The following is a 16,933-nucleotide window of genomic DNA, read 5'->3' on the forward strand; positions in this document are numbered from 1 at the left end:
CTGACCTTTATCCTCACTTGGGTAATCAGAAAAATCCCTGTAGCAGAATAGGTATCTGACATGTTCCCTCTGAGTCTACATTAATTGTTGACAGAAGTAGAACACTGGATGTTTCCTTTTTAGTTCCTTTTTTGTTTGTTGTTGTTCCCCATCACATCCTCTCCTTTGATCTACTGACGCCCTATTTGTGGTTTACATCTGTCAATTCCTTTTCTTTACTGTTTTTGTGATGTATTTTGTAGATTATAATTGAAGGGAGAGCAGTGCAAGGATGGCACTGTAAATTGAATGTCTCTTCGTGCACATAACATCACAAACCAGCTTTAAGCAAAACACACTCATTAAAACCTGGACAGAGTGCCCATATTAATCAAAGCTCCAAAAGCTTGCCAACACTGGCTATACGATTGACTCTAAGACCTCTCTGCAATTGATCAATGTGTTTCCTTTGAGCTTCATATTAAGTTGTAAACTAATGTTGCTTGTATGCTGGCTGCTGGTGATTGGGGTTCATTTGGCACTACAATAGAACTGTTTTTATGCAACTGCCAGGAGATGTTATAGATAGTTCTAAGCATCCGAGTATACGTGCCATCGAGCTTTTTACTGAGAGGATGAATCCGACCCATACAAAAACACTTTTGTTTTTGTTTCTTTCATTGTCTGTGCCTTCCAGATGCTGTGGAGAGAGTGAATTGCACTCCAGGCCTGTCCAGTACGCAGTTTCATGTCATAGCTGGTGTTTGTATACCCACCCAAAGATTCAAATTCCTTGACTAGTATAAATGGATTTGATCTGATGTGAACTGGTTAAGGTGCATGTATTTTGTCTTGGTAACATTGAGATATAGGCCAATGGATTGGCAGGCAGTTTCCACTCTTATAAGCAGATCTTGGGCTTGTTCCAGTGCATCTTCCAGAAGAGCGATATCATCAGCAAATGCAAGGTCGGCTATTACATCGGTTGGATGGCGACTACTCAGAGTGGAACTGTCAGAGTTATGGATTGATGTACGGAGAGCGTAATCTAGGCAGATGATGAATAGGAATGGAGCAAGAGGGTCACCTTGTAAAACTCTTATGTCAACTTCAGGTGTGATGACAAGTGCACCAATAGTTTTGATGGCTTTGACAATTTCTGGTGGGACTCCATAAGATTTGAGGATTTGGAACAGCTTTCTTCTGTCGATGGAATCAAAAGCTTTTTGGAAGTCAATGAAAACCAAGATAGCTTCCTTTTTGTAGTTCAACAGTTCTTCCACAATTCTACGAAGTGCGAGAATATGCAAGGTTGTTGGTTTTTCTTGACAAAATCCGTTCTGACTAGGACAGAGCACTTCATCAATAACAGGGCGAACTCTATTCAGCAGCAGTCGATTGTACACTTTTGAGGCGATTTATGTGAGCGAGATGCCTTGATAGTTGTTAATTTTCCTGAGGTTGCCTTTCTTGGGTATTGGATACAGGCCAGATATTCCCCACTCATCGGGTCTATTACCATTGTAAGGTTTAATGCAGAACTTTCAGAGGGATTTGCTTTTGGAAGCTTCAAGAATTTGATTGGTAATCCATCGAGGCCAGGTGCCTTTCCATTTTTCAACTATTTCACCGCCCTGTTTACTTTACTTTTCATGGAAGATGTCAAATATATTTTAAATTGGTGTGCTGTCAACCTGCTGGTTAGGATCAGCATTGAGCAAGTTCTTAAAATGTTTTTTCCATGCCTCAAGACAGTCATCACCCTCTACAAAGACAATGCTCTCAAAGTTTAAAGTCAGATAGTGTATGACATGTGTATCATTTTGAAACCTTTTGGTCAAATGTCTTACCAGGAATTATAGACTAACTAATTTAGTCAAATACATTACTCCTAGAAGTGACTAAAACAGCCTAAACTAATGTCTTGTTGCTATGCTTGGAAAGAAGTAAAACTAAATGATCTAAATGTGACCACATCCTATGGAGACAGAAGAGTTGAAAACATTAGGCATGGGTGGAAAGCTTTCTGAAGGCAAAGAACTGTCACAACACACAGTGATAGATTGATGATGACTTTCTCAATTCTTAGTCATTGTAACTGAAGTTTCAGTCCATATTCTATGAATTAATTGTATCAAACATCAAACATCTGGTAGCATTATCTTGTTAGGAACCTGGACACTCCATTGCTACTTTTACTCCGCTATCTCATACCATCGATTCTAGCCGTGTTTATTGCTACATATTTTTAAACCCTTTCACAGCTTTGCAGAGTAAAAGAGATAAAGAAACAGACTTAAAGATATTCTTCCTTGCCTCTGCAAAACACTTAAATCTTTGCTGCCAATGAATTATTGAAAGGAGTTTTCCATTTTTTATTTTTCTCACTGTGTGAGTATCATTCCATTTATTATTTAGCGTTTCCTTGCAGTGGATGCCGTGGAGCAACACTTTTTCACAACAGACAGGTCTGGGATCGTGGTCCTTAGCGACACTCTGACTGTGGCTTTTGAAAAGTCCCCTACCATGATGTCCACGATTCCTTTCAGGATCCCAGAATGAAACCTGTTCTCACAACCACTCTCACAATTAATACTCCCTGGCAAAAGGTGACCTGTATCACATGTAGGTCAATACAAACAAACTCAGAAAAAAAAATCTTTTATCTTTTTAGTATTACAGCCCAAGGTACATAAAATATGTAAATATTTTTAAACTTTGTCGTCCAGGAGGCAAAGTAGAGCCACCTTTCTAACATTGTGTTTTGATGGCTTCCTTGCCTTTCTGAAGGTATATTATTGTAAGCAGCACTAGTATGTATTTCTCTATCATTTTCAACCCTTTTGCTGTTCAAAAACCGTCTGATGAATAAATTGTGGTTAAATCAGTTTTTATCTTCTTGGATGGATTCCAATATGTTTTTCCCTAAACCAGAAATGATTTCCAGATAATGTTGTTGTTGCGGTTTTAAAAAAAAAAAGCCTAATATTTCATTTTCAATTGTGTTATTAAAAAAAATAGAGATTTCCGTCTCCTTGAGGAACGTGTTTCTCTTGCAACGACTCCTTATGGAAATGGAGTTCTTTACATGGTGAATACTGACGCAAAGAACCCAGGGGCCGAGGAAGATAATAGGGGTTTCTCCCAAAGCATGGAAGCCTGTCCGTTCTTGCTGATTGCCACTCTCTAAGTGCAAAACACTCATATTGTGATGGAGCTATTGAGTAATAACATGCAAAAGTGCCCCTGTGTGATATTCCACCTCCTCTTTGCATTGAAAAGCAGTTTTATTGACTACAATTGATATTGCAGGCAACAAGACAGCAACTGAGTGATTGTCTTTTGGGGAATGAATAGAACTGTCTGGAGTAAGTGCAATGAAATTGCCCTGTCATTTTCACTTCATTCATACTGTATGGCAAAACAAATAGAAATCGCTCTAGTGAGACTCCTGAGAGGAGTGGCACTCGTTTTACTTGTAATAACTTATCTGACAAATCTCTGTCTGTACATCTTGCAAGACTTATTTCTAATACAAACTCAAATTGTATGTCTTCAAATGAAAACCATGATATGCATGTTGTTATTATGTGTTTGTTGTTATAAGCAGATATTTAAAGTTTCTAGGTAAAGGGTACATTTCTCAATCTACTATTAAAACCAAAGATCAAGGCTCACCCCACCTCACACCATATACATAGTATCTATAATATATCGTGACATCATTGAAAGAGCGAAAATGTTAAAATGGCAATGGGTCAGACACAGATGGACACAGATCAAAGATGTACAAAATAAGCTGTCAAGTGGACCCCAAGAGATTAAAAAATACATAGAAGATGACCACATAGAAGATGGTCAGAAGAAATCATAAACTTTGCAGGAGTGACATGGAATAGAGAGGCTATAGATCAAAACAATTGCAAACATCTTGGGAAGGCCTTCATCCAGCATTGTGTTGACATACGCTGGTGATGACAATTAGATATATAGCCTAGAGAGACAGATCTAGTTTTACTATTTTTAAAGTTAAAGATCCATACACCATAGAGAGAAAACTTTACTGTTAGGTTGTATTAAAATAAGTACTGTCATCCACCTGGAATAAATTATTTATTTACATGGAGAGCAAAATTGCACAGCCAGGTTTGGATTCCTGCCACTAGCAATATACAGAACACAACAAGAAAAATGGCTGGACACTCAGGACAGTGGAAACGCCCATCATAAGGAATTAAATTGATCTGTGGGCTACTCAATACAATTTACAACAGACCTACATACACTTTAACATGCTTTAGCACTACTGTCAATACCTTGTTCATTTTTACTTCTATTGATTTATTTTTTTAACCACCAGAAGACAAATACAAAGAGGCCTGGGGAATACCAGGCTGCTCTCTGCCTTCACCCGTAATGCAAATTAGTGCAGCTTCGCATAACTCCCAGAGCTATTAAATATAGCAGGGCTGAACTATGTCAATACTTTCAGTCCATCCTAATTTGTAAGCAACAGTGTGTAATTTCTACATGATCACCCTTCTCCCCTTCCCAATTTATGTTTTAAAATGTGAAGTCTGCCTCTATTCTTCCTTGTCAAAGAGCTCTATAGTGATGATCCTGTTATAATGCATTGTGGAATGAAGAGTTTTGCAGTAAAGTCATATTTTGACGCTAGCAAGTTGATTTTGGATACGCTGTGTTGCGTTAAAGGGATGGTACCCTCATGACTTAGCTTCATTTGTTGAATATGGGAGCCCTATCCCACAAAAACATTGGCCATTATGTGAATCTCAAAATATATATGTTTGTTTCCTTTTTAATTTCTATATTTACGTTGCCTTGTGTTTAAATATAGGCCTTGCCCATTGGCTGACCGAATACACTCAAGATCCTAAGTGAGGCTTGTTCAGTTTCCGAATTTCACAGGATCTGTCAGTCAGGGCTTTTGCTTCCCTTCTCCTCTTATCCAGTTAGTGCTGTGTGTTTTCTCCACATCAAGTTACTGTCTCCTTTCTCTCTTTTTGTGCACAACGAAAGCTTCCTTTCATCACTCAGACTGTGGCGTACCTAATTTTAGGTTCTGTCTGGGACTGCAATAATAACCCAACTGATATATCTCTCGAAGGTGTGATTTTTATCTCAGCCTTCTGCGAGACTTTGTGACAACTGGTCTAATTTGTTTTGCTATTCCTGTTTTAGCTGCCCTGTTACTGTGACAACGTCTGTTCCTGATAAGCAGCAGTCAAATGTGTAGTGTGGGTCATGACCAACAAAAGGCTTTTATGACCTTTTCATTTTTTTAAATCATACCCAGTTGAATCTGGTGAAATTTGCTTTAATTTGCGTTAATACAAGATTGTGTTATTTCAAAACTTTTGTGGTAAGTAGGTTGCAGGTGTATGCACAGTGAGAATTACAAATATAATTATAAAAATTATGTTTGAAGCATATTTAACTCAAAACATTTAATTGTATTTCCAAGTCTATATCATTATACTCCACCAAGTATAACCCCCTGCTGCTAAAAAATTATAAATATAATGAATGAGCTGAATCTAAAAACAAACTTATCTTGTATTAACGCAATATCTCATATTCATGCAGTAAATATCGTGAAATAATACATCTCATTAACACAAATAATTCTTGCAACATATCACAATATTATCTCATTAATTCAATAACTATTGCGAAATAATGCAATATCTCATATTAACGCAATCATTGCAAAATAACGCAATATCTTGTATTAACGTAAAAAACATTTTTAATAAAGCAAAATTATCTTGTATCAACGCAATAATTATTGTGAATTTACGCAATATCTCATATTCACGCAAACATTTTTGTGAAATAACGCAATATCTTATTAACGCAATAATTATGAAATATCGCAATATTATCTCATTAACACAATAATGATTGCAAAATAATGCAATATCTCATATTAGGCGTAGGAATGCTATGACTATAAAAATAATAAAAAAATTAAGAAATTGAATTTTCATTGTATTTCTGATATTTGAATCCATTATCATAATGGAAATACTAACAGGACTCTATCCAACTCTCCGGAGACATCCTTCTAATGAATGACTAAAAATATTTTGTGGCCACTATGAAAACCTCTGTTGGCTTGACTCTTAAGTGATCTCTTTTAAATTATTATTATTATTGAATTAGCGCCATTACAATTAAATTTGTCGAGAGTGTGTAATTGCAAGGAATTGGTACATGAACCTCAAGCTCTTCAAAAAATCACTTTTTAATTATACGGCTGGAGATAATAAAAAGCCTGAATTAACTGGAGCAAAAGAAAAGACACGGGTGGTTCTGACAGCTGGGAACAGCCGGTACAATGTTCCTTGAGACTCCTGTCGGAAAAGAGTTTCAAAAGAGCATAAAAAACAGCTTCTCTATCCCCTTGTAAATTCAAAAGCTTCACACATGCACATGCATAATATAAAGCTGTAATAAAGCCTAATTAGTTTTTCAAAGTGTTTCTTGTTAAGATCGAAGGCTCTTTTTCTCTGCGGTGGTGTTAGACAGTAGTTCAGAATGTCACTTCGCTTCTTAAATATGAGTAAAATGTGCTTTTCAATGTGGCCATCTTACACTCAAAGTGTGTCAAGATCCACATGGAGACTCGTGGTTAAGCAGCTCTGAGATCAGCGCAATAAACAGTTTTCTTACTAAATATTGTGTCGTTTACATCTCTCCCAGTGCTCTTCGGTGACCCCAAGGATTCATGAGCTGGTAACAGGAAGGGAGGTTAAGTGGGGTGAGAAGTTTAATGCCTCAAAACAGGCCGGCCTCAGTCCTGCCCCGGCCATGACATTAATGTAATTCGTGATTACTCAGACTGCAGACACACAACAATTTGAACAATTTGATTAATCTTACACTGCCAGTCTGCCTATTTACAAATATTTCGAAAAGTGGTTAGACAGTCCCAGTCCTGTATTATTTCAAATTAGTTTACTGCTGTTCACACTTCTCTATGACTTCCACTTGAAATACCACTGGCAAGAAAACACATCATACACTGGAGACTGGAAGTATCTGCTTCTGTCACTGCAGTGTCAGCTTCGCCCCTCGGTGCCGCTGTAACGAAACCGCTTCTGTCACACTGCAGCCAGAATCTCTCGTATCTCTCCACTGAACACCCCCCCATCACTGGGGGTGTAGAAAATGGCAAAGGCTGATCTTGAGATCACTTTAACCTGCTCCCAGAGACAGCTGGAAACTAGGAATCATATGCCATTCACCTCTCACATAGATTGCACAGCACCGAGGAGGATTGAAAGAATAACAGTTGAAATTGCTGTGTTTCTTAATTTATTCAGCCCTACATAGCTTTTTGAAGCGAGGTGCTTCAATTTCAACTCGCTGCAGCAGGAGTAGGAGACTTCACAGCACTAGCCACAGTCACAGGGAATGACAAAATATTTTATGCCGTTTTGCAGCTTTTAACTTATTTCTTCAATGAAAAAGAAACGTTCTGAATAGCCAAGGTTTTTCTGAAGAGTGGAAAGAGAGGAAAGTGGGATTTACACCCATTGACTCTGCATTTTCAGAACCCCATATTAACTGTAATTCCACTGTCATATTTTGAAGTTATTTTTGTTTTTTATTGATGTATATTACAATTATTACTTTCTGAGGTTCAGGCCTTTTCGGAATATGATTTACAGTGTCGAGCGAATGCATCCGGCCTTGGATTTCATAGATTTGAACAATCTGTCTTATTCTGTGATTGTGTATGATGCAAAGTGAACACCATTGTTTTGTGTAGTTGGTTCATAGATCACTACACCCCCACCATTATCCAGATATGCTTCACTAAAATAATTCTGAACTGCACCAGAGTTGTGATTAAACCACATGTTGACCTAGCCGCCAGTTGCAAATTGCAAAACTCATTATTGGATGGTGGGTTTCTCTATGTGACGAAGAAACAAGCCTCTGACTAACACAGAATTAATCAAGTAAAATAATTAAGTAAAGATTTGTAATTTGTAGTTAATGGGCAAGTGACAAATTTGATTTCTTCCCAGCCTAGGTCATTTTGTTCCTATAAAATATGCCAAATTACTTTTACTGGATTACTTTTATCAAATCCAAAAGAAGAGTATATTTCACAGTTACATCATAGTATGTTGTGGTTAATACCTAACAAGGTATTAAATCAAAAAGGTATTAAAAGGAAGCAAATCCTTTTTACTCCAAATGTCTCTATTGGATGATACTTATTTGTGATCATATCGTAGGTGTTTGTGGTCTCCATAGTTAGCAAGTAAGCACATGTAGTGCTTCCCACGATGGAAGATGAGAGTTCGGGGTGAATATATAAAAACTTAAAAATTCAATAGAGTAAGTGCTGTATTTTAAAACTTTATTTCAATCTTTTTTATGTAATACATTTGGACTATTCTGACAATTCATATCCAATCCCTGCTGTTTGCTCTGTCAGAGCTCACATTTTTTCTCTGTGTTGAAAGCGAATAGTTATAACAGTGATAATTATGCATGAAAGACAGATGTGGGAGATTAAAGTGGGAGTTTAAATTCAACACTTCCTAATGCAACTCTCTTTGTCCCTGTCTTCGTTTGCAGATTGAGGATATCATCAGTCGCATACAGGATGAGAAGGCAGGGGGTGTGCCAATCCGGACCGTGAAAAGTTTCTTGTCTAAGATTCCCAGTGTAGTCACAGGTAGGCAATTCTTTGTTCCAGCAGCTTCATTAGAAATCCTGAGGTCTAGCAGACAGGATGTTTCTCTGTTGTTGTTTTCTAAACTGCTTCTGTCATCCTTCAGTGAATCTGGAAATATCTCTTCAATCTCTTTTTTTTTGCTGAATAAATCTCAATTCCCTGTATCAAATGCAAACCAGTCATGCAGTCTAAGATCTAATTCCTTATATATATATATATATATATATATATATATATATATATATATATATATATTATATACTTTACATATTTAGCTTTTGATGATTTAAAGATAACTATTAAACCAATCAAATTCTGCACCACAGTTGACAAATACTTATACCCTATATCACAGTCTAATATTAAACAGACAATGATGGGTTGTGTATCCTTTTCCAAGAGAAATACTTATGGGGAGCTCAGTTTCTCAGGGGTTGGTTTTTCAGATCTGGGTGTCCATCGTGGAACTATGATTTGAGTGGATTACAGTCCCAGCTAAGGCCAAATGAAGAGTGTCCTTGTGGCAGGCAGCCATTTCCACATTTCTAAATGATTAAATACCAAGACCCAGAATGTGAACAGAGTACAGAACTTCCACTGATTGGATGCACAGAAGACCAATAATGGCATGTCAGTGGCACTGGTCTAATTGCTGCTTCTATTCAGGTGCTTCAGCTAAGAAAAAAAAAAACATGTAAACCTTCCTAACATGAAACCATGGTATACAATTCAAGTAGAAGTATGTTGGTCACACGCTCAGGTTGTAAAGTATAATGCTCATTGCGAAACCATCAAAGAGATAATATCGTCTCATACATTACTGATCAATGATTTATACATGATAATGTTTGATAAAATGTGTGTTCACTCTGCATTAGCAAAAACGCATGCCAAAAAAATCACAGACAGATAAATGATAAGACATTACTCTACTCTAAATCCTTTAATATATAAACACACACATTTGCATGCAAGACCCATCATTCTCTTTGCAAAATTAATTAAGCACTCATTCATTCACAATGGACCTGCCTTCTCACGAGTGCTAAAAATAAGCCTTATACACATCTCTAACAGTAATAACACAAGCTGCTCTGAGCGGCTAGATTTCCTCAAAGGCTAGATTTCACCAGAGTTGACACATCCAGACACTGACATGAACACCTCAAAATGCTTACTAAAAATATTAAAGACGACTCCTGTGGGATATAAACAGATAGGAATCAATTAAATTATCATCAATATCTTGTTAAAATTCTCAATTAATCTGTGATAACCTCCCAGAGTCCACTTCATAGTGTAGTAGCCCTACTTCAAACAACAAACATTTGACTAAATTAGTGTAATGCAAATACCTGATACAAATTAACCATCACACAGTATCATAACAGAATATAATAAACAAAAGCAATTACCACACAAGAAGACATATAATAGCATATTGAGAGCCAGAGGCAAAAAACAAATAAAATGCACCAGTTTTAATCACAACTGAACAGATATTGCACCAAGCTGGGAGAACAGTGCAGTAATACACAGACACGATGTAATAAGCATTAACTGAAATTAAAATCATCCAAATTAGGCCAAAAGACACATTTCCTTGTTTTCTATGACAAAAGATTTTGTTGGAAGCAGATATTGCGGTGCGGAGTGCTATGTTAGATTGTTAGATAAGATTTCTTCACAATAAGAGGCACTGATCTAAATACGTATATTATATTACAGTGGGGGTCTGCATGTCACCAAGCTGGGATTGACAGAGTAGAGTGACTTAAACTCCCTAGAACACCTCGGGATGAACTGGAATAGAGAGTCAGAAAAAAAGACTGCAGAGAACAACTTATTTCGCTTCACTAGAAATGGCGCTACAGGAGGTCTGGTACAGTGTTCCTCCAGCTGTCTTTCAAACAGACAACAATCTTTAATACAACGCATAATTCTGCTGCATATTAAACATAATCTGAGCAGCTGCCTTTTTTATTTTTGTTGCATAGTTTTACGTGTGTACATTCTTCAATGCAGTCCTCCTTTCCTTCTCACTTGAAAAGTATTTTCAGGAAAATCTGGACTGAGACCAACTGACTGTAGAAGAAACAGTACCGGCAGCTCGGGGGCATCTGTAATCTGCGTTTTATGAGATCACCAAGAGCTCCCGTGCCCCTCACAGTCACAATGTGATGCCTCCATAGCTTTTTTTTTTTATCGTTTTAATTGCCTGCAAGAGTTCAAGATGATCATATATTAATTTATGGTCAACTGGAAGTCTGATATAATGTTACTGGTGTCACTTTGAAGCAAAGATAATTATATATCTGTTTTTGTGGTTTTGTGTCTATGAAGTTTTTGTAGAGGCACAATGTCTCAAATAGTTGCGCTGTCCAAATGAGTCCCTTATCAAAAGAAGTATGGTACATATTACATGGTTAATAAGATGTTTAAAAGACTCTAAAATAGTACTTTGATGTGTATTTTAAAAGTTGTTACAAAGTTAAAAAAAAAAAGTTTTTAAAGTTCTTAATGGGAGACTTTTAAACTCTGGGTCAGACCAAGCTTTGTCCCTGGATCCAGTCAGCTGGTGTGTAGTTCGGTCATTGCAAAACATAACATAAAATTCAGGTCCCTAATCTCACCACACTGCTTTGTACTCCTAACAAGACATTACCTAGTCTGGGTTGAATTTGTCCAGTTTCCGCTCTATCTGTGAGTATAAACCAGGGGCGAAAGCTTCCCCAGCTTAACCACACAGGACAAACTGTATTTTACTATATAATTGGAGACCTTGTTAAATGTGCAGTGTTTCCATGAGCTGAATTACGGCTTGATCAGTAGATCATTAAAAGATGTGAGACTCCAAGAGTTTCTGAATCACCAGGTGATTTGACAGATGTCCCTGGATAATTGGACAGATAATTGGAATTGGAATAGGATTGGGAAGTACGTAAAGGATGACAAACTTTCATTATGGGCTAATTATAAAACTCATATTTTTAGTAATCTCTTAATTGACAGTAATGATTAACATATTACAGATTAGTATTATTAACATTATTTTCCTTCTTTCTTACCCTTATTAGGTACAGATATTGTCCAGTGGTTGATGAAAAATCTAAATATTGAAGATCCAGGTAAGTGTTTTGCTACATGCATACTAAAATATGTTATTAAAGTAGCTTGTTTGCTTTTTAAACATGAATTATCCACTCCTTAGCCAGTAGCACACAGCACAAGGGGTGACAAAGCAAAATGTAACAGTATACAAAAGCAGCAAATGCAAGTACTAGTGAAAATGTGATTATAATTTTGTATTACTTGTGGATTTGCACATCTGTAAACATATTTTCTATTACACCATCAAATGCAGAGCGAGCTTTTCATTCTCATTACGGGTGAGACAGCGAATGGTGCTGTGAGCTCTTGTTGCTCCATATGCAATCGCTACATGTCATTGAACTGAACCAAAGGGGACAGCAGCAATGCAATTTGAGAAATTATTAAAAGTACCTTGACCTTGTTTTGCAGTTGAAGCCATTCACCTCGGAAGCCTCATCACAGCTCAGGGCTACTTCTTCCCCATTTCAGACCATGTCCTCACATTGAAGGATGACGGGACGTTTTATCGTTTTCAGGTAGGCCGTGTCACTAGACGCCATCGCTCACCGAACCACTGTGATGGCTGCAGTAAAGGCAACACTGAGAGAGTTTCTTCCCATTAAATGTAGACAATGTCCATACAAATTTGTAAAAGATGGGTTTACCATTTCCAGTTTTTACACTGTTGAAGGATTCCAAGATTTGGAATACAGATAATCAGTTGTGTAGTGTATGTTGTTCTTATGAGGTTGGACAAAAATACTTTATTACTTTGCATTTATATTTCGTTTTGTATTTATATAGAAAATAAAAACTCAATCAAGCTGTGCTTTCTAGATTTTGAATTATTTGATTAATTAGGTGTTCTTTTGAAATGCATTCAGTTGTTTGTTGTTATTATTGTCAAATAGAGGAAGTATTTTATCCCATGTTGAAATGTTTATGCATTTAAATATTTTTTTCCCCCCTTTGATTTATACAACCTACTCAACACTTTGAAGAGGCAAGAGATTTTTATTGTGAAACAACTGTGATTTTTTTATGAGATGTCTTGGTTAGAGAAGTATAAACTCTCTGATTCAATACTTGGTAGAACCACCTTTAGGTGCACTTTTGGGGTAAGTCTCTGCCAGGTTTGTACATCTGAATTGTGCAGTATTCACCCATTGACAAAATTGTTCAAGCTGTTTTGTTGGATGGGGATTGTTGGTGGACAGCAAAGTCTTTTTGCAGCAATTTGCCTCTATTTACCTTCATCCATTTTTCCCTCTACCCTGACAAGCTTCCCAGTCCCTGCTGATGCAAAGCACCCCCGTATCATGATGTTGCCCCCCCATGCTTCACAGTAATCCTGTGCTACCTGGGTGATGTGCTGTGCTGGGTTTGTGCCAGACAGAACACTTTGCATTTAGGCCAAATAGTTCAGTTTTTGTTTAATTGGACCACATCATCTTTTGCCACATCTTTTTGCAAATTCCAAGCTGGATTTTGGCTTTTTTCACTCTTCCATACAGACCAGATTTGTGGAGTACCTGAGCCGTAGTTGACACATGAGCAGTATCTCCCATCTCAGCCACGGGGCGCTGTAGGTCTCAGTTGTCTTTGGCCTCTGGGTGTCTCTGACCAGTGCCCTTCGTACTCGGCAGCTCAGTTTTAGAGGACGGCTGCTCTAGGCAGTGTGTGGGTGGTGCCGTATACCTTCCACTTCTTCATGATCAGCTTGATTGTGCTACAAGGGATATTCAGTGACTTTGAAATCTCTTTATACCCTCCCCTGATCTGTGCTTTCCCACAACTTTATCCTGGAGTTGTTCTGAAAGCTCCTTGGTCTTCATGGTAGTATCTTTGCTTTGAATGCCCTACCCACCTGTGGGAGCTTACAGAGACAGGTGCATTTTCAATCAGAAATCAGGTGAACCACTTTTATTGCACGCAGATGGACTCCATTCAACTTACTTATCTAATATTTGTTTATTCAACTCCCCATATTTCCCCACATTGAAAGTGTGGAGTGGGTTGTGCAGATCAGAAAGAAAAAAGTCCCATCTAAATGCATCAAGAGTTCAGTCGGTAACACAACAAAATGTGAAAATGTGCAAGTAGGGTGAATACTTCCTGTAGCCACTATAGGTTTTTCAGCATGAGACTTCACAGTTCCCTGTTATTTTATAATGTTTTTTTTTTCCATTGTGAGTTGTCTTTGAATTAGGCATAATATAAAAGACTAATCTACATCTAAAATATCTGTCAGGGACTCTGTCAGTTAACATACATATTAGTGTGCAGACTTTCTGTTTAATTATCTAGGGAATCACTTGGTTGATTTTAATTATCCATGGCTTTTTCTCTGTGTCATATCTTTCTAATCTGCTGCAGAATTGAGATTTGCATTTTCCTCCATGGCATTTGAACACACGATGTGTAATTTATACTATAGACTTTGGGGGCACTGTGTACGTCACTGCTGATTGAATGTGTCCAAAAATAGACATGTTATTTCTAGATACCAGCATTAGCTTCTATATATAAAAAAGGATAATTAAAGTAAGACCCATGCTTGAGAAAAATACCGGAATAACACCATGCTTTCTACTGCTTAGAATAGCAGTAGTATCTTTGATGATGATTTTAATCACTGCCTTCTGTGGTGGTCTGATTTGTATGATACAACATCAACTGTTTGAGTAAATATTCCCATAGTCACTCATTACATTCCTGTTGCTCACAAGTTTTAAAACTCCTTTTCTAATATAATGTTATTATGAAAAAAAAATTGTGAATTTAATGATTTTGTATTAAAGCTACTTAATATCAAATCTGAATGAACATGTTCCTTTTAGCTGAAGTCATTGGCCTTAAAATATAGCTAATGAATGGATTCTGAGTAATGTATTTTTATATTGTTACATCTAAGAGTTCCCCCACCACATTAGAACAATTAATTGTACACGAGTAATGAATACCCCTTGCTTTTGTTAACACAGCTTTCATTAAAACACAAAAAAACAAACAGGTATTTCACACCCCCTCTTGGAAGAAGCACAGTAGTGCACCGCAACATAGTTAGGGACCAATGTGAGAATATTTTCCCAATGTCTTCCAGTATGACAGAGTCCTCAGTGTGCTACAACTCTAATAGTGTCCAGTGTCCAAGAAAGAAAAGCACCATTTGTCCTGCATTTATGTGATTGTGTTTGGGATTGACCGCATGAGTTTCCCATAATGTCCTATTTTGTCATTAGTGAAGGACAAGCAAGCAAACTTGTTTAATGGGAGTAAATTAATTGTGTACACTAGTTGGGTAAATGCATGATGTCTAAAATATACCTTGAATCCCAAAAGTAATGAGGAATCAGCTGCTGAAATCTACAGTATCATCCCAGGATGTGAATTTGTGTTGACAGCTGAATGCCTGGATGAATCTGTGGCTCTGACTGAGTCATTGTCACAGTTTATTTGGGTGGATTAAATTGAAATGGAAAGTCGCTGGCCTGTTTGGTGTTAAACACCGTTTTTCTTTGCTTTGCACCCCTTTGCAGTCCCCCTACTTTTGGCCTTCAAACTGCTGGGAGCCGGAGAACACGGATTATGGTAAGGACCGTTTGTTGCAGTTCCTGCCGTGGGCCAGTGACAGAAACACACACTGCATACCATAAAAAAAATATTGAGCAGGAATGGAGGCACCAGCCTTACAGTGTTCAGCATGTGCTCATTATTGGAATGCCTGGAAAAAACTAACCGTAGTGGTGTAATCAGGTCATCCTCTCCTCCTCTCGATGCAGAGGTTTGTTTTCCTTTCCTTTGGCACTTCATTCCTTAGTGGATAAAAGGTTGTTTTGTAAAATATAAAACTTTTGAGGGAATACAGTAAAAATGCCAATGAGAATATAATTCAGATATGGACGTTTGCACAATGTTTTTGAAACCATTAAGAAATGTGTGTAACACTTTACATTAAGTGTCCGTAATTACTGTGTATTTACACTGTAATTACTTGGTAACTACCACTGTAATTATGCCTATTTACACTGTAATTGTGCATGGTTACAATACTTTTACTGTGCTCGGGTAAGTTTACATTTAGTGTCCCTAAGTACTGTGCATTTACTTGGTAACTACCAGTGTAATTATGCATATTTACATTGTAACAAGTAATTACAGTGTAAATACACAATAATTAGGGACACTTAATGTAAAGTGTTACTTAAATGTGTGTATGTGTGTGTATGTTTCTGGAAATGCAGATGACAAAAATTTAAATAGTTTAGCATAGCAGATAAAGAAGAAATAAGAATTTAAATTCAAACATTGTTGGTAACATTTCTTATGGAAATACTGATACACTGCCTCATTTGGTCATACAATGTTCAGTATAACCCACCAGGCTCTGCTCTCTGCAGTGTATAGACTGCCTTCCAAGGTTAATGTTTTATTGGCAGTCATGTTCATGATAAATATGTTAGAAAGAAATATGCAGTAAATAAGGATACATTGGATCATTCATAACACATCTTTTTCAGAGTGGAATCAGGTCTAAACTACTGTATAATGATAATGACACTTGTCTCAATGGCTGCTATTATAGTCAAGCATTTTCACAAGTTCCATTGCAATTCAAGTGGCCTTTATTCATTTTTTGCAATGAATGCACAGAGTGAAGGTCTCAATGTTTTGTGTGTTTTTTTCTCTTTAGTTTTTTCCCCCCACATGCTGGTAGTTATATACACAACTAGTATAATTGTGTTCTGTGGAGGGACTATGAAGACTATGAATTAAACAGTTTTTGGGTGCAAAATACAGGTTGCAAAATATTACAATTAATGGTAATTAGACCACACTGGACACCAGCTCAGTCTATGTATTTTCTGTTTCAGCCATTTATCTGTGCAAGAGGACCATGCAGAATAAAGCCCGTCTGGAGCTTGCAGACTATGAGGCTGTGAGTAACTTTCATTGGACTAAACTGTTTGTAATATGAAGAGAGAGACTGGGGTATTTGTTGACAGCAGTTCCTAAACTCAGGATTTATTTTTGTTTAATTCAACTTTTTCATCTGCCATCCAGAAGGTGACACAAAATATCGATTTTCCTGAAAGCAGTTGGTTTTTGTGGCTTAAATGGTGAAGATGAAATACCTTTTTT

At 37.1% G+C, this 16,933-nt stretch overlaps 1 protein-coding gene across 2 annotated transcripts in view; it reads left to right on the plus strand.

The window, feature by feature from the left end:
- Window positions 1-16,933, plus strand: part of rgs6 (regulator of G protein signaling 6) — a 90,906-nt gene that overhangs the window by 65,968 nt on the left and 8,005 nt on the right. For both annotated transcript variants that reach the window (XM_066694325.1, XM_066694326.1), the window contains exons 3-7: window positions 8,599-8,698; window positions 11,776-11,826; window positions 12,221-12,327; window positions 15,331-15,382; window positions 16,666-16,730. In XM_066694325.1, the coding sequence (XP_066550422.1) occupies window positions 8,599-8,698; window positions 11,776-11,826; window positions 12,221-12,327; window positions 15,331-15,382; window positions 16,666-16,730 (375 nt within the window). The remainder of the gene's footprint in view (window positions 1-8,598; window positions 8,699-11,775; window positions 11,827-12,220; window positions 12,328-15,330; window positions 15,383-16,665; window positions 16,731-16,933) is intronic.

The sequence above is a fragment of the Amia ocellicauda genome, chromosome 21, assembly GCF_036373705.1.
Source record: "Amia ocellicauda isolate fAmiCal2 chromosome 21, fAmiCal2.hap1, whole genome shotgun sequence".
Classification (NCBI taxonomy): Eukaryota; Metazoa; Chordata; class Actinopteri; order Amiiformes; family Amiidae; genus Amia; species Amia ocellicauda.